Here is a 26040-nt window from a genome sequence, read left to right on the forward strand (position 1 = left end):
AAGCTTTCTGCTGAATCACGGATTACTGGAGCAGAAAATCAAGATTATTAAACAAAACGAGCACATAAACAAACAAAACCAAAGCACTCTCTAGAACAGGAGCCAGTCAAAGGTCGTTTATTTCAGACCACGTGTAGGTCTTCTCTGATGACCACATTTGAAGGTCATCAGAGAAGACGACGGAGTTCAATGCACTGTGGCTGTTCCCTTTGTCTTTATGGTCCAAGTGTACCTGTTTTGAGACTTAAGAAAAGTGGAGGAGAATACATTTTGAACAGGAACTGTATAATCATTTTTTAAATGATCATATAAAAATCTAGTTAGAAGCAATGGAAGACCGGGGTGGTCTGGAGAAAAGGAAACTGTCAGACTAATGAACAGAGAAGTGAGAAAGGTATGAGGAGAAAAAAAAAGAGCAAAAAGAAAGAACAGAAAGAAACAGAGTTAAGAAAAAATAAGACTGCAATATGCCCCTGGAGAACAGCGATTTCGTAAGAGTGAGACAGTTGAGAGAACATGGAAAGTGGATATGGAAGTGGATGAATGGAGATGATTCAGGCAGCAGAAATAGGAACCCCGTCCCCCACAAAGGCAGCTCCTGAAGTGGATCACATTTTAATCAAACTTCCTCAAAAAGCATTCACACTCTTCTGTGAATTACTGGAAGAATTCCAAATGCATTTTTAAGAGAAATAAAGCAGTTCGTGGACGGTGGTCTCAAAAAGCAAACATTAAAAACAAAAAACAAAGCCTTCTGTTTCTGCCATAAAATGCAGTTGGAGGAAGTGGGGGTTAAGTTGGTCTTTGGTCCTGATGACTGATATTGCTGGTTTATGAGTTAACTACACACACTGCTTCAAGTTTAAAACTTGCATGTTATAACCACTCTTTCAGACAAAAGCAAAAGAAAATCACAAAAGTATGCTTTGAATCAGGTTTCCAGTCACATAATCCTGAGGGAAACATCTTTTATAAAACAAATCCCCATCAGTCTGGGATCTTCCAAACAGATTTTTACAAGAAAAATGTTTGTATTATAGCAGTGTTCCTTCTTGCTGCCCAGCTGTGCTAATTCATGAATTTAGGTGTTCCTAAAGATATCTGGAAACCTTATGGAAAAGGAAAAATAAAGCACCAGGAAAGGTACAATTTCTCATATCTTTACAATGTTACAAGAAGAAACTGTTACGCTTTGTAACTGTATGTTGTAGGCATGCTTTATGGTGATAACTATGCGTTACTTATAAAAGAAAAGACATTTGCCCCCATGGTGCCCACAGGTGCACACAAAATGAGACACCTTCTGAAAGTGTGAAGATCTTGCCCTTTTTCCTCATTGAGGCGTGAAAGAGGCAGAACCCTCTCTGTTGTCCATAATTCCCTGATTAATCATTAAAAAATTTGGCTAATTATGCAGAATAAAATATAGCTCTAGAAATGAAAAACTAATCTCTCGTTGAAAAGCTCATGGAAAGGAATCTGGTTGTTTAGACGTTTACACTTTTCAGCCTGCAGAGGGGTGAAATAAACGACCATGGGATATTTCCAACTGGCTTAGGATCCCCATTTAGAAAATACACAATTCCAGATAATAAAAACAAACATGTGAACACAATTTTCCTGTCTCTGCAATTTTCAGAGAAGTCTACATTTTCTCATGAATTCAGAGAACTGCAAGCTCAGAGGGAAGCTTAACCACATAATAAAGAGAAGCACTGGGGGAGTCGCCGGCTCAGGGCGGAGGTTTATTCTCCTGTTAGCTGCACACACAGAGAGAGGTTTACATTATCCCCACGTGATTTCCACCTATCTGGCTGTCCAGTTAAAAAAAAACAACAAAGAATCATGTTTTTAAATTTGTGATATGGAGAGCAACATTTGAAACTGGTTGCTGAAGACATGGAACCAATCCAAATGCCCATCACTGATAGACCGGATAAAGAAAATGTGGTATACATACACCACGGAATACTATGCTGCCATAAAAAGGAATGAGATCATGTCCTTTGCAGGGACATGGATGAAGCTGGAGGCCATCATACTCAGCAAACTAATATAGGAACAGAGAACCAAGTGGGAGTTGAACAATAAGAACACATGGACACAGGGAGGGGAACAACACACACCAGGGCCTGTTGAGGGGTGGGGGATGAGAGGAGGGAACTTAGAGGATGGGTCAGTAGGTGCAGCAAACCACCATGGCAGACGTATACCTATGTAACAAACCTGCATGTTCTGCACATGTATCCTGTTTTTTTTTTTAAAGATGAAATTAAAATAATAATTTTAAAAAATTTAAAAAAAGAAACTGGTTGCTCGATTGGATTTTCATTTTGGGGGGTTATGAACAAAAGCCCTTCCTCAAACAGGAACATCAGCCTCTGGGATTAGCCTAAAAGTCTCCGTTCCCAGGTGGAGGCAGAGGCCTTCTTTGAATCTTGCTCAAGAAAGAACCAGTTACTGGGCCTCTCAAAGTCATCACAGCCAAGTTTCCCAGGATAAATAACCCCCGAGCAGCCTGCAATAAGGACTCTGGCAATGGGAACTTAACTCAAGTTAGAAAAGCAAGTTGACATTGGGGCTATAATAAATCCTCATTGCAATTCTTTCTTCATATGGGTCAGACCATTTGTATAACATTTATTCATCCCATGCTATCTACCAGGGATGCTGTTTGCACTAGGCCCTGTGTAGGGTGCTGGGGATACAGTGTGGACAGGAAACTCATATTCCTGAAACCCAGTGTCTTCCTGAAGCTCATATTCAGGAAACCCAGTGTCCTCCTGAAACTCATATTCAGGAAACCCAGTGTCCTCCTGAAACCCATATTCCTGAAACCCAGTGTCTTCCTGAAACTCATATTCAGGAAACCCATATTCGGGAAATCCAGTGTCCTCCTGAAACTCGTATTCTGGTGGGGCCTGGGAGAAGGTGAGCCCATGCAGAATTAACAAAAGAAAGAGAGAGTCTGTGAAAAGTACAACAAAGGAAATAAACAGGGTTCTGCAGGTAGGATGAAGCTGGGCAGTGGGCAGGCCAAAGGTAGCTGAGGCCTGAAGGATGAGAAAGAGGCATGTGTGGAAAGATTGCGGGAACAGTGTTTCAGGTAGATAGAATGGCAACAGCAGATGTCCTGAGGCTGGGGAGAGCTTGTGGGTGTTGGCAACAGGCCGTATGACCGGAGTCTGGCGAATGGCGGACAAGAGTGGATGAGAGGAGGTGGAAGATGGGGGCAGGACACTGGGGCCATGGCAAGGAGGTTGAGTGATAGCCTAATAATCTAAGAGCATGGGGGCCTTGAATGTGAGATTTTAAAAATATTGCAACTGGGCGTGGTGGCTTACGCCTGTAATCCCAGCACTTTGGGAGGCTGAGGTGGGCGAATCCCTTGAGGTCAGGAGTTCAAGACCAGCCTGATCAACATGGTAAAACCCTGTCTCTGCTAAAAACAGATAAATTAGCCAGGTGTGGTGGTACACGCCTGTAGTCCCAGCTACTTGGGAGGCTGAGGCACAAGAATTACTTGAACCTGGGAGGTGGAGGTTGCAGTGAGCCGAGATGGCACCACTGACTCCAGCCTGGGCAACACAGTGAGACTCCGTCTCAAAAAAAAAAAAAAAAAAATATATATATATATATATATAATATATTGCTCTGGCTACTGGAAGGAGAACGGATTCTAGGGGGATGATATTGGATGATATTGGAAGCTGAGAGTGCAGCAATGAGGCCATGCAGTCGTCCAGGTGAGAGGTGGCAGTCATGATGGACATGGGTAGCCACATGCAAGCCAGCTGTGCTATCACCCAACAGCGAGAAAACAACAATCACAATGAGACCACAGCCAATGTGTCCATCGCCAGCAATATCAGCAAAGGAAATTAATCAAAAGTTTGGTTTCTCTTCCTCCAGGCAAGAAAACAATCAGTATTAGCTCAAGCAAGCAACGCTCCATGCCTTGACTGTAAGATCACTTTCCGCGTATTTGTAAGTTGAGCTCCAGTTTCGGTTAGGAAAGGTTGTCTCTACCATCCTTGACCGTGACTGGCATGGGGACAGCACACACTGATCATATCCACACAGGATACAGCCTCTGACACCTGGCTGACATGTAGGTGGGCAGAAGTAAACAAATGAGACATTCTGCCAGGAGAACAGGCTGAATCCGGCAAACTGAATGTTAATAGGGAGAAGTGTGAAGTATTGAAATTAAGCCTTAAAAACGAATGACACAAGTCAGATCTATTATTTATTTATCCAGAGCTTCAGTGGATTTGAAACTCACTAGGAATCCACACCTGGAAAACTGGAGCCTCCACTCACATAAATAGATATTCAAAGCCCAGGGCCAAGGAAGTGGTGCTGCCCCGTTCCCCACCAAGCAGTTCTTTTGTTTTGTTTTGTTTTATTTTTTGTTTTGAGACGAGTTCCACTCTTGTCGCCCAGGCTAGAGTGCAATGGCATGATGTCAGCTCACTACAACCTCTGCCTCCTGGTTTCAAGTGATTCTCCTGCCTCAGCCTCCCAGGTAGCTGGGATTACAGGTGCCTGCCACTACACCCTGCTAATTTTTGTATTTTTCATAGAGATGGGGTTTCACCACGTTGGCCAGGTTGGTCTTGAACTCCTGACCTCAGGTGATCTGCCTGCTTCAGCCTCCCAAAGTGCTGGGACTACAGGCGTGAGCCTCGTGCCCGGCCCCCACCACCAAGCTTTAAGAACAACTAAGGTAGTAAAAGAACATGACAGTCTCTTAGAAGAGGCATGGAAGCAAGGATGGTTGTTAGAGAGGAATTCAGTATGCCTGTCATATTTAAGGAGTTTTCAAACAGTTCTGGCCAGTTCCTGATATTCAACTCTCATTAGGCTCTACGTATAATGTGCTATATACTGCTATGGCTACAAATACCCCACCACTACTGTGCCTTCTATTAAACAAACCCGATAGGCTGTCTAGAAACACAAAAGCACTAGCACCAGTTCATTTCAGAATGGCCACCTTCGAGGAAGCAAAACAGCACCTCCCCAACTCGCTGTCCTATATGTACACAGTACCCAAGCAAACATTTCTTTTCAGAGAAGGCAGCAACTTTTCTATTTGACTCATAATTATCCATACTAATGGAGGGGAACAATGGCACAGATAATCCCTAAAGAAAAGGCAATTCAAAAATAATTTGCATTTGCCTTTGGGATGTCTTATGTGATTTTCTCCAGTAGATTTACCATCTTTGCCTTGCTCAGAGCTTGCATAGGATGATGTTAAAATTGGTTTGCATTCTTGAATGAGTAGCCGATGGAGAGGGAAGGAGTCTGTTGTGGGGGAGCTGAATAGTAAGGAGGCTTCAGGATGGAGACTCAAAAATCCACAGAGAGAATGAGCTGACTGTGACACTCCCTGTTTCTCTGTGCCCTTCGAGGGGCAACTTGGGTTCTCACTAAAATCTAATGTAGAGCCTTGTAAAAATGACAAACAATAGCTCAGGTTTATATCACAGCCAGTGTATACCCTGAGTGCAGATTTATTCCTGATGCTCTGTGAAGAAAAACGCAAACATCTGCAGAAAAATCACAGTCTGCAAACCAGTCTTTGCAATAGTTAACATTTAGTGGGGGCAGAAAAATGCAGGGAAAAAGCAAATGCAGTTGCTGCATTGCATAAACAAGATTTGTTAGCAGCCTTTCTATTGATTTTTTTTTTAAGAGTGAAATAAAGGCAGCATAAGTGGGGCAGGAAATGTCCCTTTCATATTTACCATAGGTGTTAACCCAAACAATCTACTATATAATTCCAATTCACAAGGATTCCACATATTTGAAATTATTTTTCGCACCATCTTCATTATATACATGCATTTTAAGTCCAGGATGCTTTCTCTTCCATAAAAACCATCACAGTGCTTTCTAGAGAGAAATATTGAGAACCGAGTTGACCGGCATTGATGCCTTCCCTTTTCAATTTAAAGGTTCATTTGCACTTCAATATGCATTATTAACAAAGCACCGTTGTTATTCCCATTCTCCCCATTTCTCCACAAGTCAAAATGACTGGAAATTACAATCATGATTCAAGAAAGCTGTAAGCTAAAAGAATTAAAATATGGCTGGCAAGTACAGACCAAGTTTGTACTTCTATATGAAACGACAAACATATTTGAGTGTCATTTAAGCCATCAAATTATAAATCTTGTAACGTGGGCAACGTGCATTTAACAAGGTACTCAAAGCAAAGAGCCTGGAAAACAAAATGCAAATGTTCTACTTGCTTATGACCGGTAAAGCTACAGCTTAATCACATCTTCTCCAAGGTTTGGAATCAAAGGCAAAAGCATTTGAAGAGTAAAATAAACCTGCCGTGGGACCCCAGAGGCTGATCTTTAAATCCACCACTAAGACAGGTAGCGGGGAGAAGCACAAGTTGAAAAGTCTCTTGAGCTTGTAGGGGTAGAGGTTGGGGGGTTAATTTTCAAGCTCTGTTCCTTGGGATTAGGATACAGTGTTCTGCCACCAAGCAGCAATGTCAAGGTGAGCCACAGTACCAGATGGGAGAGTTCCTCCCCTTCCTGTGATGGGGCAGGAAACGAAAAAGAGGTTGTGAGCACCTGCCATAGAAACTCTTAGAAACATACTAGCAAACAGAAGACGTGAGGGTTACACAAGCAGAATACCTGGACTGAAAGAATGAATGTAAAATTAGAGTTAAAAGTCCTGAACTGGTTCTGATAAGAGCAGTTTTAGGGGAACAGACATCTATCCACAGGTATGAGGGGAATTCTAAGAACTAGAAGGTATCATTTGGGATAACCCCTACTGTTTCCAAGTAGAAAAATGATTTAGAATGAACCAAGAATAATATTCATTAAATATTGAGTGCTAAGCAGTGGTCTACTGAAATTCAAGTTAGGAGACAACAATGGGTTAGGAGAAACCTAGAAGAAATGTTCTCGGACAGTCAAATATAAGCACAAGCGACATCCTATCTATAAATTTTCTTTATTTCTTGTCAACAGAGGAACAGGAAATCCAGAAATGGAAAATCAGGAAATTGTTGATAATTTCCTATCTGTTTCTGCTCATTTAAATTCAGGGCCTCCAGCCAAATGTTGGGAACGATTGCCTTTAATCCTTATTAAAAGAGCTCTACTGTAGCCTCTGTTGCCCACATAATGCCAGACAGAAAAGGGGCAGGCCGCCCTTAGGGGTGGAGGTTTCATGGTGTGACACTACACGTGTCAGGAAGGGAAGTCTGTCTGCAGCACAGACTCCCTTAGGCAACTACTCTTTCCAGTGCTGCTGCAAAAAGGAAGACATTTTATCAGCAGATCCAGGGGCTGGTGGCCAGAAAACACAGACTGCTTGGATGGTCCCAGGAGGGAACTAGGACAAGCATTTGCAGCTTGGACTGTGGATAAGCAAGATTCCTGAGCCACATCACGTGGAGGAAGGCCAGTTCACCTCTGCATAAGTGTGTGGGCAAAGAGTGAGAATTCTCTGCAAATTATAAGAACCCAAACTTGCTAATAAAGAAGGCTCTGTGTAGTCTTTCACCTCCAGTAGATGGAGAGCTGCCAGAGAGTGGGTCAGGGTCCGATCTTGTCTTGCTTGTCATGGTGGCGCCCAACCCTGGGCCTAGGACCATAGTAGGGTCTCTTGGGAGATTCCATGAATCTTGAGCTTGTGGGGGTAGAGGTTGGGGGGGTAAATTTGTCATCCTCTGATCCCAACTGTGTGACTTTCCCCAGTATATTTTAATGAGTCTGAGACTGACATCTGCAGTACAGTGATGGGGATTTGGCTTATGGTTGTGTCCCACTGTATAATGTCTACCACCTCCAGATAAACTGGGCACTTCCATCCCCCAGATGCCGCATCATCTAGATGGCAACATTTCTCCAGATGTCCTAGTGTGGGGTATCCGTAGCTTGAGCTCCTAGCTTTCCAGAAACACAAAATCAAGTATCCCCCTTACCCTTCTTGCCCATGTCTGAGAGGGCGGTGGAAACACATTATTTGCAGCGAGGTTTGGTGTGTTGTGATGTGATCCACATGATCCCCGGAAGCTTTTCAGCTTCTTCACTGGGAAGAGTTTGTATCTGTTGGTTGCACTTTTCATTGGTTCTAAGACATAGCTTTCATTTTCAAACACAATAAGTCCCCTGTTGAAAAAGAAACAAGAAAAAATATATAATTTTAAGGACAGCTTCTTGTTTATGGCCAAGACACAGCTCTTAACAAGAGAGAGAATGAAAAAAGAAACACCAATTTACTTATATTCTCAGATTTTGATTGGAAAGGACGTTTCTGTGACATATGTTTGCATTGATTCATTTGGCAAATCTTTTGGAAAGTTAGCCTAGGAATTTTCTTCTGTTTGAAATATTTTATGGTAAAGAATACAGTGCATTTTGCTTTTGTATGTCTTTATCTCTTTTTATGTCTCAAAGATATATTGCCGGGAAGAAGAATGAGGAAAAAGATGTTTCAACTGCTTAGAAGATAACTGTATCTGAATTAGCAGACACATTTCAAAGGGAAATGTTTACTTTTAAAATATTTCAATAGCCTCAGGGGTACAGTAGCCTTTGGTTACGTGGATAAATTGTGTAATGGTGAAGTCTAGGATTTTAGTGCATCTGTCATCTGAGTAGTGTACGTTGTACCCCACAGGTAGTCTTTCATCCCTCTCCCGCCTCTTGGCCTCCCCCTTCTGAGTCTCCAATGTCCATTATATTACTCTGGATGCCTTTGTGTACCCATAGCTTACTTCCCACTTAGAAGTCAGAAAATGCCATATTTGTTTTTCAATTCCTGAGTTATTTCACTTACAATAATGGCCCTAGTTCCATCCAAGTTGCTCCAAAAGCCATTAGGAAATCTTTTTATAAAAGGACAATTCCTACATCTAATTATTTATCCTGATCAGCCCTATTCCCTAAATATTTGATGGAATTATAAGCACCATGAGTACAAATTTATATTTTTTAATTTACTTATTTAATTTGTGGGAGATGTGTGAATAAAGGAACCCACTTAAGTACACAGAGCATTAGCACTGCTTCTTGGAGGCTGAGGTCTGGCCTCTGGATCCTGTGTTCAGCTCTTTCTGGAATCAAGAACACTACAGGGAGAAGTGCCAGTCTCAACGCTGCAAGGGTGGCCTCTGGAGTCTGGAAGCTCTGGGTTTGAGTTCCAGTGTTTTACTTACTAGGTATGTGACCTTAACTTTGAGCCCTGGTTTCTTCACCTGTAAAATGGGGATAATGGTACCTACTTCTCAGGGTTGCTACGTCATCGAGTCAAAACGCTTAGCCCAGGGGAGGCCCCAGGTCAGTGCTTGAGAGGTGGTAGCTTTCTTTACTATTAAGAAGGGCAGATTCATGGATTAGGCATCTGTTAACAGGTTAACTGAAAGACTGACAATTTCAGGAAAGTTCTGTATTTTGTTAACCCATCTGCTCATAGGAATACTGGTCACTCATGGCTCTGTGATATAAAATATAGCATTAATAATATAAATACATTTCTGGGAATGACAATAACTAAGAAAGAACCTTTTGAGCCAGTCTTTAGGTTTGGGAATGAAAGCATAGATTCTTTTTAAAAATGGACAAATTTGCTGAAGACTCTAACTTGCAGAGATAGAAGGTGACATTTAGCGATGGACCATGACACATGTCTGACCTTCTGGAGCTCACAGCCAAGGCCACATCCCACTGCCTGGAAATGAGTAATGCTAGCCTTGGGCTGTCGGGTTCCTTCAAACGATGGGAACCTTGGCCTGCAGCTTGGTTTTCATTCCTCTCTTTGCTAAGGTGGGGCAGTGAAGTGCTTTAATTTAAAAGGTGCTTCCTGATGTTGAGAGAAAGGTTTTCTTTGGAGAAATGACAATTTGGGTAACAGCAAACTGGCATCTCTGAATTCCCATGTGTCTAGTACCTTATGTTATTTAGCGAGGTGACCACTATCTCTCCACTTTAGAAAGACACAAAATTTTCATGTAAAATTCATCTGACTGGAAATGGACCCTTCTAATACAGTGACTACTAACCTTTCGTGAGACATGAACCTCCTCAGACTCTCCCTAGAATAATTCACATACATGCCTGTAGGGGCTAAGGGAAAACGTCCTCCTTTGCCCTCTGAAAGTTCACTACAAATCAACTGACAAAAGGCAGAAATATTATGGGAGAAAAGGCATACAATTTTATTTTAACAGTCACAGCACAGGTGAATTGTAGAAGAATGATTACTCAATGGGGGCACAGATGGTTATAAACCCTTCTTAGGAGAAAGGGAGATAGGGAAGTATGGATAATTTTAGGGGGTGAGTAAATGATTTTTAGGGGAATTCATTGGGCTGGAAGAACATACAATGGCCTGGGACAAAGTCTATTGGGCCTGCAGAACAGACAACGGTTTATGACAAAAGTCTGTCTGGATGTGTTGACAGGCTTCAGTCTTTCTTCCTGTGACATTAGTTAATGAAAACTCAGAGAGGGACCAAGGTAATTTATTTCTTTTTTGGAGGGTCTATAGTTTAGGCAGATAAGGGAACGTCAGAGAACAACTTCATCCTGTGCTTTTGGAGAGTCAGATGGGGTGAAGGCGGGTGCCAGGGGCCAGAGAGACCTTGAGGGTTTTCCTTCAGTTCAGCATGTCAAAGATCCATATTTTGGGGTATCATTTTCTGAGCCCCAACATACATAACCACAAAATTTTGCAGATTATTTTAGCAAATTCAGGAGTGAGGATAAGGTCTATGTAAATGGAATGAGGTTTAGGGCATTAGTTCTAATATATAATAATATACAATATATAATAATATATATTATATAATATATATGCAATATAATTATATATTATATATTACATATGCAATATAATATATTATATATTACATATGCAATATAATATGTATTATATATTACATATGCAATATATTATATATTACATATGCAATATAATATATATTATATATTACATATGCAATATAATATATTATATATTACATATGCAATATAATATATATTATATATTATATATGCAATATATTATATGCAATATAATTAAATATATTATATATTACATATGCAATATATTATATGCAATATAATTAAATATATTATATATTACATGTATAATATACTATCATATATACTATATATACTATATATATAGTATATATAATATAGTATATATAGTATAGTATATATAGTATAGTATATATAGTATATATAGTATATATATAGTATATATATAGTATATATACTATATAGTATATACATACTATATATTATACAATATATAATATATAATATACTATATTATATTATACATGTAATATATATTATATATGCAATACATAATATATATTATCTTACATGTAACATATATTATATATTACATATGCAATTATATATTATATGCAATATATAATATATTGCATATTATATAATATGCAATATGATATATATCAGAAATTACATGTAATTATATAATATGTAACAATATATAATATAATAGATAATAATTATATATTATATAATTATATAATAATATATAATCTTATATAATAATTATTTCTAATATATAATTTATATTGCAGCAACCCAAGGATCTAGGTATACATCAATCCTCAAGGAATAGCTGGTCAAGTTGCAAACTCCATCAGTTTTCCTCAATCTAAGCTTCTTTCCAAAGAAGGGACTGTGTAAGGTGTTCCTATGTCATTCATTACTGCTTACATATTTGTTCAGTCATTCATCATCCTATGCTCATTGATGGCCCATTCGTAGGTAGTATTTAACAACTCTTAAATTTTAATAGATTGACAGTATCTCAACGTTCAAATGATACGGAAGGAAGAGGCTTGAGTTAGTCAAGTATCTATTTTGAACACAACTGGTAAGCAAATACAGACTAATCAACTCATTAGTATTTAACTGGCTTACTCCACCAATCCTGTTTTATGAGTTGTCATGGGCAATGGGAGAAACAGATCTATCATGCTCAGGATACTTGTATCCTAATAGACAAGGCAGCATCGAGATATCCGGGACAATTAGAAATCCTGTGAGAGCTAAGATGTGCATTTGAAGAACCGTAACACTTAATCCTTCAGAGAAGAGGGGGTCCAATGTGGTTTGGAGCAACTAAAACATTTTTTAATATTTTCAAATACCAAATCTGTAGAAATTGTTACTTAGTCATGAAAATGTTCTCATGTCTCCTTCTAAGTCATCCAAAGTCCAGATTGACTAAAAGTCATTCTATGAAGTGTTGCCTTCCCCCACACTGGTGTCCATGTGTATCACCAAACAGATCATTCAGGGATTACTTTGGTCATCAACTCTGTGGGGTGGCTTGTGTCTTCTTCTCTGAGATGTTCTTTATGAAATAAAATGTAGACTTCTAACTTTGGAATAGGTAGGAGAGGATTTTTGTTTATTAAAGTTGATTTTATTAAGGATGCGAACTTAAAAAAATTGGCAAAGGGAGGCCGGGTGCGGTGGCTCACGCCTGTAATTCCAGCACTTTGGGAGGCCGAGGTGGGTGGATCACCTGTGGTCAGGAGTTCAAGACCAGCCGGACAACATGGCGAAACTCCATCTCTATTAAAAATACAAAAAGTAGCTGGGTGTGGTGGCACGCACCTGTAGTCCCAGCTACTTGGGAGGCTGATGCGGGAGAATCGCTTGAACCCAGGAGGCAGAGGTTGCAGTGAGCCAAGATGTGCCACTGTACTCCAGCCTGGGTGACAGAACGAGAGTCCCTCTCAAAAACAAAAAAAACAAAAACAGGCAAGGGGAAAGAGGAAATGAATACCATCAATTCTGCCCTAAAAAGAAAATGGCAGTAACATTTCATTTTGTATTGCAACATTTTCTATTTTATATTGGATCTAAATAAGCTGAACACTTAACTGTAAAACATGTCACCACATTCTAATCATGAGAAGCAAATTACTGAAAAAGTTTTTCTACATAGTGGAATATTTCTAGCAATTGTTACTTAGTCGTAAAAATATTCTCTTATCTTCTTTTATCTTTTAAGTCATCCAAAGGCCAGATGTTGAGAAATCAGGATGAAGGCCTTCCCTTTACTGCAAACAATTGGCAGCCTATAATAAGCTTAATTAAATAATTGCTTTGGACTGTCTTGGGTATAATTAATCATTTAGCTCTAAAGAATTGCTGGAAACAACAGTGGACACAAAATTGAAGCATTCAGGGTTTCTGAGATACATTTTGATGTTCTCACAGCCCTTACTGGCCCTGAGTTAGATAAGTGAATGTAATTTGTTTTAAGTTGAATGTCACAGATATTTAGTTGTAAACCTGAAGTTGGAAGACTCTCAGAGCATGGAATTTAAATCCAGTGGACTTTGCATGTGGGGTTCTTTCTCCCTAGGTAGAGTAGGGGGAAAAGATGAGAAGAAAGGCTCCAATGTTTGGGAAAGATGAAGACCGTGGGTCCCTTCTCTAGAGCGACAGGAGGAGGCCGGCCCAGCCATCACCCCAGGCTCAGGCCAAGTTCTGGGGCAGAGAGAAGGGGGTTCTCAGGGTGGTCAGGGTCACCCCCCTGTGGCACTCTTCTAGGATCCAGGTTCTGGGCTGCGCTCCGTACACTGATCACTCTGCTGACCATGGCTGCAGCTCCCGCCATGACCCCACTGTCCAAGGTGCGCAGGTGGCAGAGCTGGGGACCCAGTCGGGACCTGTGTGCCCCGGGCTTGGGCCTCTCAACCCCACACTCGCCTGCTTCCCTTTGTGCAGTTTTGAGAGAGGGGCCCAGAACCAGCAGGAGCATGAAAAAAGCAGAATTAAAAAAGAAAAGGACTAGAATTAGAATTAGAAAGAGAAAATGGAGCCGCTGCTTTGAAAACCAGTGGCCTTCCTTTAACATGTAAAATCCTGTTGTTTTTCCTTGACAGGAAACAAAGAGGAATCTATTAAAATTTAATTAGTTGATTATTTTAGCTTTCAAAGTGGACACTCAAGAGACCTATATTTCCTCAAGATAAGTTTTTGTCCTTCTGAAAATTAGTTTTTAATCTCCAAAGCCACGATGCAGCAGGCACCGGGGCCGCTTAATGTCTGATCCTGATTTTTTTGACTGCACCCGGCAAGCAGGACAGTGGCACATGGATTTTGACTGCCTGTAATAAGATGATGATTAGAAAACATGAATTATCCTGGCTAGCTCAGTGTCCAACTGCTAACTGAATTTCCTAGAAAAAGACTTTTGGTCTCAGTGTGGTGCTGTCAATCGTGGTGGAAAAGCAGTTGGCTTGAAATTTAATTTCAGCTTTTTTTTTTTTTTGGAGGAACTCGTGGGTAAAAGTAATATCTCACCCCATACATGTTTGATAAACAGTCGTGGCAGCAGTATTACTTAACACATAAGCACCACAGGGTTTCAGTAATTTCCATGTGAACTACTCAGGTACAGTCAAAACAAATATTCTTTATCCCTTTACTATGTGCAAGACACTAGGCTAGACATGCAAAGACCCCTTGCCCGTGGTTCCCATTTCAAATATAACTCATGACCAGGGTGTGGGAGCACGACAGAGGAGGTAAGAGTTTAAACTGTGATAAAACACATTAAGAATAGTTATTACCAAGGGCTGGGCATGGTGGCTCATGCCTGTAATCCTGGCACTTTGGGAGGCTGAGACTGGCAGGCAGATCACTTGAGGTCAGGAGTTCCAGTCCAGCCTGGGCAACACTGTGAAACCCCATTCCTACTAAAAATACAAAAATTAGCGTGTGTGATAGTGCGTGCCTGTAATCCCATCTACTCGGGAGGCTGAGGTAGGAGAATCACTTGAACCTGGGAGGCGGAGGTTGCAGTGAGCCAAGATCGCACCACTGCACTTCAGCCTGGGTGACACAGTGAGTGAGACACTGTCGCAAAAAAAAAAAAAAAAAAAAGAAAAGTGTTATTACCAGCATTACCAGCACATCAATAATAATAATAGCAGCTATGATGTATGAAAAGATTCCCTGAGTCAGGCTCCTTTTTTAAATTTCAGTGTTATGGAAAAATAATTCACATAGCATTAAGTTCACTCCTTGAAAGCATGCAATCCAATGGTTTCTAGCATATTCACTGAGTCATGCAAACATCACCACTATCTAATTGCAGACATTTTCATCGTTCCCCCCCAAAACTCTGGACCTATCAGCAGTCACTCTTGATCCTTCATGGCCCCATGAGCCAGGCTCTCAAATGTATTACTTCCTTTTTTTTTTTCTTTTCTTTTTTTTTTTTGAAACGGAGTCTCGCTTTGTCGCCAGGCTGCAGTACAGTGGCGTGATCTCAGCTCACTGCAACCTCTGACTCCCTGGTTCAAGGGATTCTCCTGCCTCAGCCTCCTGAGTAGCTGGGATTACAGGCATGTGCCACCACACCCAGCTAGTTTTTGTATTTTTAGTAGAGACGGGGTTTCACCATGTTGGCCAGGAGGGTCTCGATTTCCTGACCCCGTGATCCACCAGCCTCGGCCTCCCAAAGTGCTGGGATTACAGGCATGAGCCACTGTGCTCGGCCAGGAATATATTATTTTCTTTAATATTTACAGCAATCCTGTAAAGCAGATAACATGAGCCCATTTTACTAATGAGGAAAATAAAGATGAGAGCCCCCAGGTCACTGCAGGGGGTTGAATAGTGTCCCCCCCAGCCCCCAGAAAAGATATGTTTAAGTCCTAATCTCTGGACCTGTGAACGTGACCTTATTGGGAAAAGGGACTTTGCAAATGTAATTAAATTAAGGATCTCAAGATGAGATTGTCCTGGACTAGGGTGGGCCATAAATCTAACGACACATGTCCTTAGAAGAGACCGAAGAGGAGACACACAGACGTAGGGAGGAAGGCCAAGCAAAGATGCAAGCAGAAACGGGAGTGACATCTTCAAGTCAAGGCACAGCAGGGATGGCCAGAAGCCACCCAAAGCGAGGAGGGAGATGTGGGAGGGATTCTTCCGTAGACTCTGCTGAGGAAACCAACCCTGCTGACCCCTTGATTTCAGACCTCTGGCCTGAAAAGCAGTGAGAGAATAAATTTCTGTTGTTTGAAGCCACCTAGTTTGTGGCAGTTTGTGAAGGTAGCCCTATGAAACAGACACAGCCATACAGCCAAACAGCAGCAGAGCCAAGATGTCCCAGTTGGGACCTGGCTCCTGGGCCTGGTCACTTGCCCTCATCAGACTGGATGGTTAGCCTCCTCTTCAGGGTCACGCACAGCACTAATGCTGGGGATGACCTTCGAGGCTGATGAGTGACCTTCGAGGTCCAGGTTAGCCAACCCTTCCTTCAGGATCCCCAGCATCTAGGGCCCTTCTGCGGAATTCCTCATGTGGTTTTGTGCAACCTGCTTCCTGTCACTAACAACATTTTATTAAATTGATATCTGGCTTCCTTTACACACCCAGGGAATAGTTTCCTTATTTTCGTTGTTTTTTTTAGAACCAGCATTGCAGTTTGCACGCGACCAGTAGGTGAGTAAGTGATCACTAAATATTTGCAGGACTATTGAACAAGCATGAGACTGAACTAGAGGCTTTGACATGTAAGCCATGGGAGAGCCAAGGTGGGCTGGAGTGCAATGGGTTGGCAGGATTTATGATATGATCTAGTAGTGTTTTTAAAACATGACCTTCTAGAATGTGCAACATGGCAATGAAAGGAGGGGTGGAGACAGAAGCACAGTGGGGGAGGCAATTTTCAAATCTAAGAGGGGGGTTGAACAAGGATGGTGATAGAAGAGAGGGGTGAAGGAGACGCTATAGGGGAGAGCGTGCAGGGCCTGGGTGGATACAATAGGTTACAGAAATCTCCCTGGGGTCAGGCTTATAGACTCGAGGTGGTGTGGACCTTCTGGACAAGAGGTCAGGTGGAGAGCCAGTCTGGAGACCTACCCAGAGGAGTTTAGATTGAGACATCCTGAGTTTTGAGTGACAGTGGGGCCCGGGGAGAGCTGAGAGACTTGACCTTGGATCTCCTTCAGAGCAGATGCCACCTGGCAAAACCACCATGGCTGGTGGCCAGTGGATCCCTGTGGCATGCACGTCAAAGCTTCTTGCTGACTCGTGCACATGTCCAACAATATCTGCAAACAGCTGAGGTGGGCCCCCAGGGATGGCTCTCACAGGAGTTTACCCGGATGTCCAAAGATCTCCATGGGAGGAAGCAGAAGGGAGAAGGGAAGCAGTGTGGAAACCTGGCTAGAGACACCTGGCCAGAGGTTGGAGGAGAGCCAGGTGGGCTAGTCAGACAGGTGCTGATGGAGCGAGCACCACAAGTGCAAAGGTGGAGGTCAAAGTGGCTTTACCGCCATTCCATGCCAATTTCCTCCTTCATATGATCTACTGCACTTTAAATAGTTTTTAAAAAGTAGATTGGCCAAAATTAAGGTTTATGAACTGCCTGACCTTTGGGGAGGGCACATCTATTCCTGCACTACTTACTGAGTACTTGTAACATGCCAGGGTCTAGGACACAGCCGTGTTGGGGCACCCAGTCCCTGCCTTCCTGGAATTCCCAGTGTAGCAGACAGGAAGGTGAAGGCAAGGCCACCTCCATGCACCTGACCTTCTGGGTGTTAGACCTATACATTGCAGGCACCTCGTAGAATGAGGTACGGCAGTTACCAAGGCATGGGCAAGGAAGGATAGGGGCCTTAAGACAGGGACGTAAACACATATTTACAAAGCACCTGCTATGCTACCAGAACTGCAATGTATGAGGAAATGCATGACAGCACATGGCTGAGCCAGATGATGAGGAGATGGCGACACCAGGAGAGGCTTCTTGGAGGAGGAAGCAGTGTTTGACTTGGGCCTTGAGGGAAGAGTGGATCTTCCAAAGTCAAAAGGGAGGGCAGGGAGTAGTGTGTCCCAGGCAGAGGGGCAGCACCACGCATGTGGGGGCATGCTCTGGAAACAGCCAAAAAAACAGCGTGGCGGGAATAGGGTGGTTTCCTCAGGAAGGGGATGGTGGGACTGAAAAAGAAGACTGGATCCAAATTATGCAAGAGGTTTACCAGAAAAAAAATTGAACGGGGGTCAGCCAGGCTTGGGTTTAAGATCTAGTTTTGCCCACTATCACTGAGAGGCCATGAGGAAGTCACTTTTGTGGTCTCTGCTTTTTACCTGTAAACCAAGGAACACGAGACCTGCTCGTGGCTTGTGTGAGCTTCCCATGAGGACAAGGAAAGGTGCGGTGCCAATTCAGGAGAGGCCCCGGTCTGCAGCTGGGATGAGGAAGGGAAGTGAGCTGGGTCAGTACCTGGTGATATGGGGATGCGGCAAAGGGCTTTGAGAGGGTGGCGATTTCAAGGTGCAAACTGCATGACAGCATTGCTGGGGGTTGGGAAACGAACTCCAGGCCCCTGAGGATGCCATGCCTTAGTTGGCTGCTCAGGTGACAATAACATCTGCCCCATTCTCATGAAAACAGGAATCATAACAATGAAGAAAAATAAAGTATGACCTACTGCAACTATCATCAGCACCCCACAGAGTGGGTACGCATGTGAGTGTGTGGTGTACGTGTGGGAATGAATGTGTGCAAGTGGGCACATGTGCATGTGAGTGTGTGGTGCGTATGGGAATGTGTGCAAGTGGGCGCCTGCCCATGGGAGTGTGTGGTGCGCGTGTGGGAATGTGTGCAAGTGGACGCCTGCGCATGTGAGTGTGTGGTGCGTGTGGGAATGTGTGCAAGTGGGCGCCTGTGCGAGTGTGTGGTGTGCGTATGGGAATGTGTGCAAGTGGGGGCCTGCCCATGGGAGTGTGTGGTGCGCGTGTGGGAATGTGTGCAAGTGGACGCCTGTGTATGTGAGTGTGTGGTGCGTGTGGGAATGTGTGCAAGTGGGCGCCTGTGCGAGTGTGTGGTGTGCGTATGGGAATGTGTGCAAGTGGGGGCCTGCCCATGGGAGTGTGTGGTGCGCGTGTGGGAATGTGTGCAAGTGGACGCCTGTGCATGTGAGTGTGTGGTGCGTGTGGGAATGTGTGCAAGTGGGGGCCTGCCCATGGGAGTGTGTGGTGCGCATGTGGGAATGTGTGCAAGTGGGCGCCTGTGCGAGTGTGTGGTGTGCGTGTGGGAATGTGGGCAAGTGGGGGCCTGCGCATGTGAGTGTGAGGACACCTCATACTCAGGTGTCACCAACCCCATTTAAAAAGGAAATAACTATGATGACAACCAGTCTCTAGTGTACGATCTGATCGAGATACCACTTCCTCATCTAGCAAGTGAGCTTGGCTCAGGTCTTTTAAAGCACAGGTAGGCCCTTAAGAAATTCAGCTTCAGTCGAACCTCTGTGCCTGCAGATAATGAAGACTTGGGGCTCATTCCAATGCCAAGAGCCCACGAGACTCCTCCTGCCAGATACCTGAGTCAGAGCTGAGAGAGCGGGGCAAGAGAACCAGAAAAATTAGGGAAAGACAACTTTTTCCCTCCAGGAGCTCATGCTCCAGCCAAGAGCTGAAGCAGTGGGAACGTGGCATTTAGGAACAAACTCAGAAGACGGGTGCATGGCTGTTTTGATGCCCCAGCTGGAGCATGACAGGGCTGGACGTCTATCCCATTACAAAGTACAGTAGGTCGGTTCCTCTGGGCCAGGAGCTGGATTCTCTTCCCATCTCAGTGACAGTTTGATGTCTGTGCCCTGCAGAGTTGCAGATTATCTGAAGCTCATGGCAGTTCCTCCACGCTCCCTGGCTGGCAGGAATGAGAGCACCAAGCCACCAGAGCAAATTGGGGACCAGAATGTAAAAAGGGGGAGGAGAATCACAAGCACTTCACCGAAACCGTATTAACTGGGAGTTGCGCATCGATGGGAGACATACGATACGGGACAAAATTAATGTATGGCCTCAACTTCGCATTCGACTTGGAGTCATTTCAAAGTAAGAATAAACTCCATGGCTGAACTCCTTTTTATGACCCATTTTCCATGTTGTACTTCATTCCCTCCATTCAAGAGCTGTCTCCTCTTTAATGTCCCTTTCTACTGACATCTTTGTGCTGTTTTTGTCTCCGTGTGCTTTCCGCTTCAAGCTTCAAATGATGAAGAACAACTTGTTAATTCCCTCCTTCTTCTATGTTCTAGAACAGAGTTTTTTTCTTCCTGCTGATTTGTGATCCTGTATTTTTGAAGCAATGTGGGATGTTCTTTCGCTGCAAAACTGGGATCTGTTGGGCTGTAATTAATGTGTCTTCTAGGACACCCCAGCTTCCCTCCACGTTCCTAGATCTTAATGTGTTTTTGGAGCACACCACATTTAACACAATTTTTAATCCCCATTTTCTTTCTTAACAGCTAGCAGGCTGGGGCTACTCTAGTTGCATTTTTATTTTCCTTTTATTTCCAGTCTCAATCAATTCTTCTGTCAGTGAGCAGTTGATCAGATACAGCTTCCCCTCACCCTGGTCTGATTCTTGACTTGAAAGATCATAAAGTTGACTGTACAGCTGCGGAATTTCTCTGTTGATGCACGGTCTGCTGCTTTTATAACAACAGCACAAAGATCTGGGAAGTCAAAATTCTCAGAAGCGCCCACAGTGAGGAGTTCATTAGACCCACACAGTGTTCCTCATCACCATTCCCATTCCCTCTTGGTGGTTGACACCAGACAATGCAGCACTTACTCTTCTGACTTTTCCTGAAATCCCAGCTGCAAGGATTTCACAATATTCTTTTCTGCCAAATTTATGGGTCTGTGCCTGCTCCTGGGGATGCGGGGTGATGTGGAGACTCAGACACTGCAGAGTCTGGCCAGCGAGGTCGTCACCACCATGCGGAAGGAACTGGCAACCCTGACAGTTGCCCTGCACCTTTGTGGGAGGCTGAAAGAGCTAAGGCAGCGTGCCTGGCACACGGTGACTACAGGGCTGGCCTGGGAAGAGGGATGGAGGGTCGTGACTGAGTGGCAAGGCCAAGCCCCATGGGAGGATTTGTCTTGCTTGGATATTACTCTAGGAATACCTTCCCCAGTTGTCACTCTAATGAGTTAATGTCACTAGTTTATAAGTTGTTTTATTAAGGTAAATAGGAGCGATTAGAAACTCCTTGTAGATAATCCTTTTCTCTTTGCCCATCAAGAATCTGATAGCCCTATAAAGATAACCTGAAAATTATCTGGCCAATCCTGGATGTTTCCATTGATGGCTGATCTCAGTTTTGATAATTGAGAATTTCTTCATAATTGTTGCTGGAAGAGGCCTATTTGTTTCTGAGTGTCCCTGGCTCTCAGCTGTCTTCTTTTTTTTTTTTTCTTTTTTTGGCAAAAGCTCATTGCATTTCTTTGGTACATTCACCCCTTCCCTGCTCCCTGCCTCGGGGACCCTGGGTGCAGTTTTCCCTCAACCTGGTCCAGGATATAGGGCCATAACCTGTTTGATCAGACTACTAAGCTCCCCACTGACCACTCTGATTGTTTCACAGATGAGCCAGTGGCCTAGTCAGAGCCACTGGGATGTGTTTAGATGACCTCCACGGAGCTTGGGAGAGAGGCCCTTATTCTTCCTCTTGCTTTTTGAGCATGGAAGCCTCATGCTGCCAACAAAACAAAACAACAACTGCCTATTATGGACTGAGTGTTTATATACCCTGCAAATTCATATGTTAGAGCCATGGCCCCCATGTGATGGTATCAGGAGATGGGGCCTTTGGGAGCTGATTAGGCTTAGATGAGATCATGAGGGAAGCCCCATGATGGGATTCGTGCCCTTATAAGGGACACCAGAGCTTCCTCCCTCTGTACACGCACAAAGAGAGGTCATGTGAGCACACAGCAAGCTAATGACTGCCTGGAAGCCAAGAGAAGAGGCCTCAGGAGGAAAAATCAATCTTGTCAGCTCATTGATCTTGGACTTTCCAGGCTCAAGAACTGTGAGAAATAAATTTCTATGGTTTAAGCCAACCAGTCTATGGTATTTTGCTATGGCAGCCCATGCTAAGATAGTGCCTGAGAATGAAAGTAACACAGAAGAAGGTAGAGGCTTGAGATAGAAAATAGACCATGATAATATTAGCTAGGACCCTGTATCCAGCCATGCCTAGATTTTTCAGTAGCATAAGCCTATCTCCACATTATTTTGTTTTTCTTTAAGTCAGTTTGAATTCGTGTTTGTTTTTTTTTTTTTAGATGGATTCTTACTCTGTCTCCAGGTTGGAGTGCAGTGACACAATCTCGGCTCACTGCAACCCCCGCCTCACGGGTTCAAGCAGTTCTCTGCCTCAGCCTCCCAAGTAGCTGGGACTACAGAAGCATGCCACCACGCCCAGCTAATTTTCATATTTTTAGTAGAGATGGGTTTTCACCATGTTGGCCAGAATGGTCTCGATCTCTTGACCTTGTGATCCACCCACCTCAGCCTCCCAAAGTGCTAGGATTACAGGCGTGAGCCACCGCGCCCCTGGGCAGCTTTTCTCTTCTTTACACACAATGACCTTAATGCCAAATTGAAGGCTGAGAATATCCAGCCTTCAACACATGACCTTTGAAGAAAGAGGTCCACCTTTCAGGCCCCAGAGAGGCACAATAGTAAAGTGTGGACTTCCCTTTCCAAGTGTGTGTGGTCCTTACTACCATGGCCTTGAGTATCTCTGCCCTGGTCTCTACAGGAGCTGCAAAGCTTTGCAAGGAATTATCCCAGGAGTGCTGCATGAACACACCCCCCCCAACTAGTCCAGTCCCAGAATCAAAGAACAAAGACTGTCTCATGATGCTCACTAGAGGTGGGCACAGGGCTTGGCTTTCCTAGAGGTCACTGCATTTGTTTACTGTTTCTCCCCTGGCACCCATCACAGGGGAGAAACAAACTCAAACTTTGTTTGAACATGCAAACTTCCCACCATGCAAACTGGGGCTCAGAGAGGCCCAGTGACCTGTCCATTGTCACACAGCTAATTCACCACCCTGACTATCATGTTCTAGGGTGAGAACATCTACCTGGGGTCCCAGAGTACCCATTTTGAATTGGTCACTCACCTTCACCTCAGATGCCACCAGGTCTGACCCCATTTCACCCCCAACCCTACTCATCTCTGTCTCCTCCAGGAATTCAAGCACTGGTTTTCCATGAAAACTGGCCCCTTATCCCCCACAAGTCTTTAATCCTCTACTGACTCTATCCCCACTCCCTTTTCCCTAACCCTTCCCACTGTGCTCTTGGGGCTCATGGTCCATCCTCAAATCCTATCCTGATCCAAATCTCTTCCAGAATATTCCTCTTACCTCCTTCCCCTAGCTGAATCCTGGCTGATTCCACTGATATCACCTCCCCTGCAGCCTCTCAGGATGATACTTCATTACTTAAAATTTCTCCCTCATGTACCTCAGCTCCTTGGTGGTGAACAGTTGTCATCTTTGCTCTAAATTGTCACTTCCAAACTCTCCTTCTTCACCTTCTCCTGAGCGCCCACTCTGCATGCTGGGCGTGTACGTGTATTGGAGTCCCTGCCTGGTAGTGGATTTTGCTGCATCTTCAGTAGGTCCTTTCATGTGCTCACACCCCACGCTTCCTCAGGAAAGTGACTTTAAGACACAGATCACTAACAAAATTTAGAGTCGCCAGCCTCTCTAATACCCGTGGAAAGGTCTCTCGACTCTCACAAAAGTTGCCACCTTTGACCAGGCCTGCCCCACCACCTCTTACCAGAGTTACTGTGAAGACACCTACCCAAGCCTCCGCTTCTGTGCACATTCCCTACAGTCTATTTCCAGCCTGGCAGCTGGAGTGCCCCTGTAAAAATGTGAAGTCAGACCACATCACTTCAGCTCCAAGCTCCCTGGCACCCATCACTGGGGGGAGGCCAAAGGACATCTGATCACCTTCTTGACCCCTGGTGATCCTACCTTTCCACTTCCCTTCTGACCTCATTTCTTTCTACTGCCTCCCTGTCCCTGTCCACTCTAGTTATGCTGGCCACCTCGCTGCTCTGGGAATATCCCAGGCCTCTTTCTGCTTCAGGAGCTTTGCACATGCTCTTCTCTCTGATATGCTACCTACATCATCTAAAGGGCTCACCTCACCTCCTTCCGAACCTCCCTGACTACCTGTTGCCTTTCCTGTCCTCCATCTCAGCTTTGTCTTTCTCCATGATCCTTGACATCATGTACCTTACTCTATGTCCATTGTCTGTTCCTCCCACTAGGAAGTGCTCCAGGAAGAATGCATTTTGTTCAGTGCCATGTCCCCAGAACCTAGAACAGAACTGGCAATGAGGAAGCACTCAAGGAATGTTTTCTGGATGAATGAATAACTGGAGAGAAGCAAATTCAAACCACAAGGCACCTCCTTCACTTTTCAGAGTAGCAGACATCTTAAAGTTCAATTGTGTTGCATAAATAGGACATAAAAATGCTTTTAAAAAATGCAGGTATGCAGAAATGTGTGTGTGTATGCAAATGTGTGTGTTCACTCAATGATTTGGGTCTGTGTCTGCTAACTTGGAGAAACAGACAGGGTTGGGTGACAAAAGAAAGCCGTAGAATGATGTATATGACGTGACTCTATGTTTGTAAAAATAAACAAATACACACCCCAATCTCTGACTATGTGTTTACATGCACAAGGGATGAGAAAGCTGGGAGGGGAATTCCCAGCTTGCATTTTTATCCAAGTGGGACTGGAACGGGATGAACGAGGAAGAGGAATAGCTTTGTGTACTTATTTTTAGGTACATGAAAGGACCAATGCTGGTAAATACTTAGAGATAAATCAGATGTATTGAGCAATGAGGAACATGTGAGCAAATAGAACTCTCATTCTCTGCTGGCTGGAGTAGAAGTGAGGGCAGCAAAGAATAAACTGGTAGGTGTGTGGTTGTTGTGTGTGTCACATGCATATTCTCATCCTCCATGATCCCACACAGAACCTGCAAAGACGTCACAGGAACTGCTGATGCGCAGAATGTGATTCTGCTTTTTAACTCAAGCAGGTATATCCTTCCAGGGCCTTCTCTCTCTTCCCTCCCATGGAATGATGCTTTGGTGCCTTGGGCCAAAGTTACCCAGGACTCTGAGGATACAAACATTTAGTTCACAAACTCGATAAGCAAATCCAGTAAAAAGGCTGAAACAGCTGAAAATTTATCAAACAAAATGATTTTCCTGGGGAGCACATAAGGGCCACCTGATGGCCAATAACTGTGATGTGGAAGGAAGCGGGCTGTGAGTAACACCTCGGGTTGACTTGTCTAGCATGGGAAGGTAATTGTTTCCTGCATCATGCCCATAGCATAGTAGCAAACCCCCCTACCAATCCAAGCCTCTATTCAACTCACCTTGGTTGTTGCTAAATTAGTTTCCTTACTTTGTTTCCTAATGAGAGGAGGCCCTTTAAGATTTACATTAAGCCAGCAGCTTCAACATTAGTACGTAATGTTCTATCTTTTAGCACTGGGAATTATAAAGCATCAGAGCCACATAAATGGAAAATAATTCACAAAATGCTTGGATGTTGAAACTCAACCAGTTCAGTCGCTCTTACCCCACCAGGCCTGAGGATGGCACTTTAAGAGGGGGCATGAACATGAGGCTAAGATCCTGGGTGGCCATGCTCTTGTAAGCAGTGGAGAGAGGGCCTCCGTGTTCTCTTGCCTAGGTGGAGGTGTAGCTGAGCTGGGAGCCCCCATGACTCACTCTCAGTGCTTTAGCACGAGCACGAAAAGACAGAGGTTGCCTGCAGTAGATGGCTGAAGACTAGAGCCGCCACGGTCATGGCCACTTACCTGAGACCAGAACAGGTGCTGAGACTGACTGCTGAATCAGAATATCCCCGTACATGTCCATGGTAGTAACAGTGACCCTAAAGGGGAGGAGGAGAGAATCCCATTTCAGTCATAACACATTTTTGCTCACTTATAATAAATCAACTGCCTCTAATCCTCTCCACTTGTTTTTAACTATAGAATTTTCTATTGTGTAAAATATTGTTCTACAGTCTTAATATTTAATGCAAAGCCCAACATGACCCAGCCAGGGTGTATGTCGGGAATATCTGATTTACTTAGAGATGACCAATAGC

General features: G+C 43.7%; 1 protein-coding gene across 3 annotated transcripts in view; it reads right to left on the reverse strand.

Annotated features, from left to right (window-relative positions):
• ADAM12 (ADAM metallopeptidase domain 12) overlaps positions 1 to 26040 on the reverse strand; it is a 377010-nt gene that overhangs the window by 97235 nt on the left and 253735 nt on the right. For all 3 annotated transcript variants that reach the window (XM_019034886.4, XM_019034889.4, XM_063710574.1), the window contains exons 5-6: positions 25745 to 25821; positions 7970 to 8156 (exon numbers count right to left, since the gene is read on the reverse strand). In XM_019034886.4, coding sequence (XP_018890431.3) covers positions 7970 to 8156; positions 25745 to 25821 — 264 coding nt within the window. The remainder of the gene's footprint in view (positions 1 to 7969; positions 8157 to 25744; positions 25822 to 26040) is intronic.

Source organism: Gorilla gorilla, chromosome 8 (genome assembly GCF_029281585.2).
Source record: "Gorilla gorilla gorilla isolate KB3781 chromosome 8, NHGRI_mGorGor1-v2.1_pri, whole genome shotgun sequence".
Taxonomy (NCBI): Eukaryota; Metazoa; Chordata; class Mammalia; order Primates; family Hominidae; genus Gorilla; species Gorilla gorilla.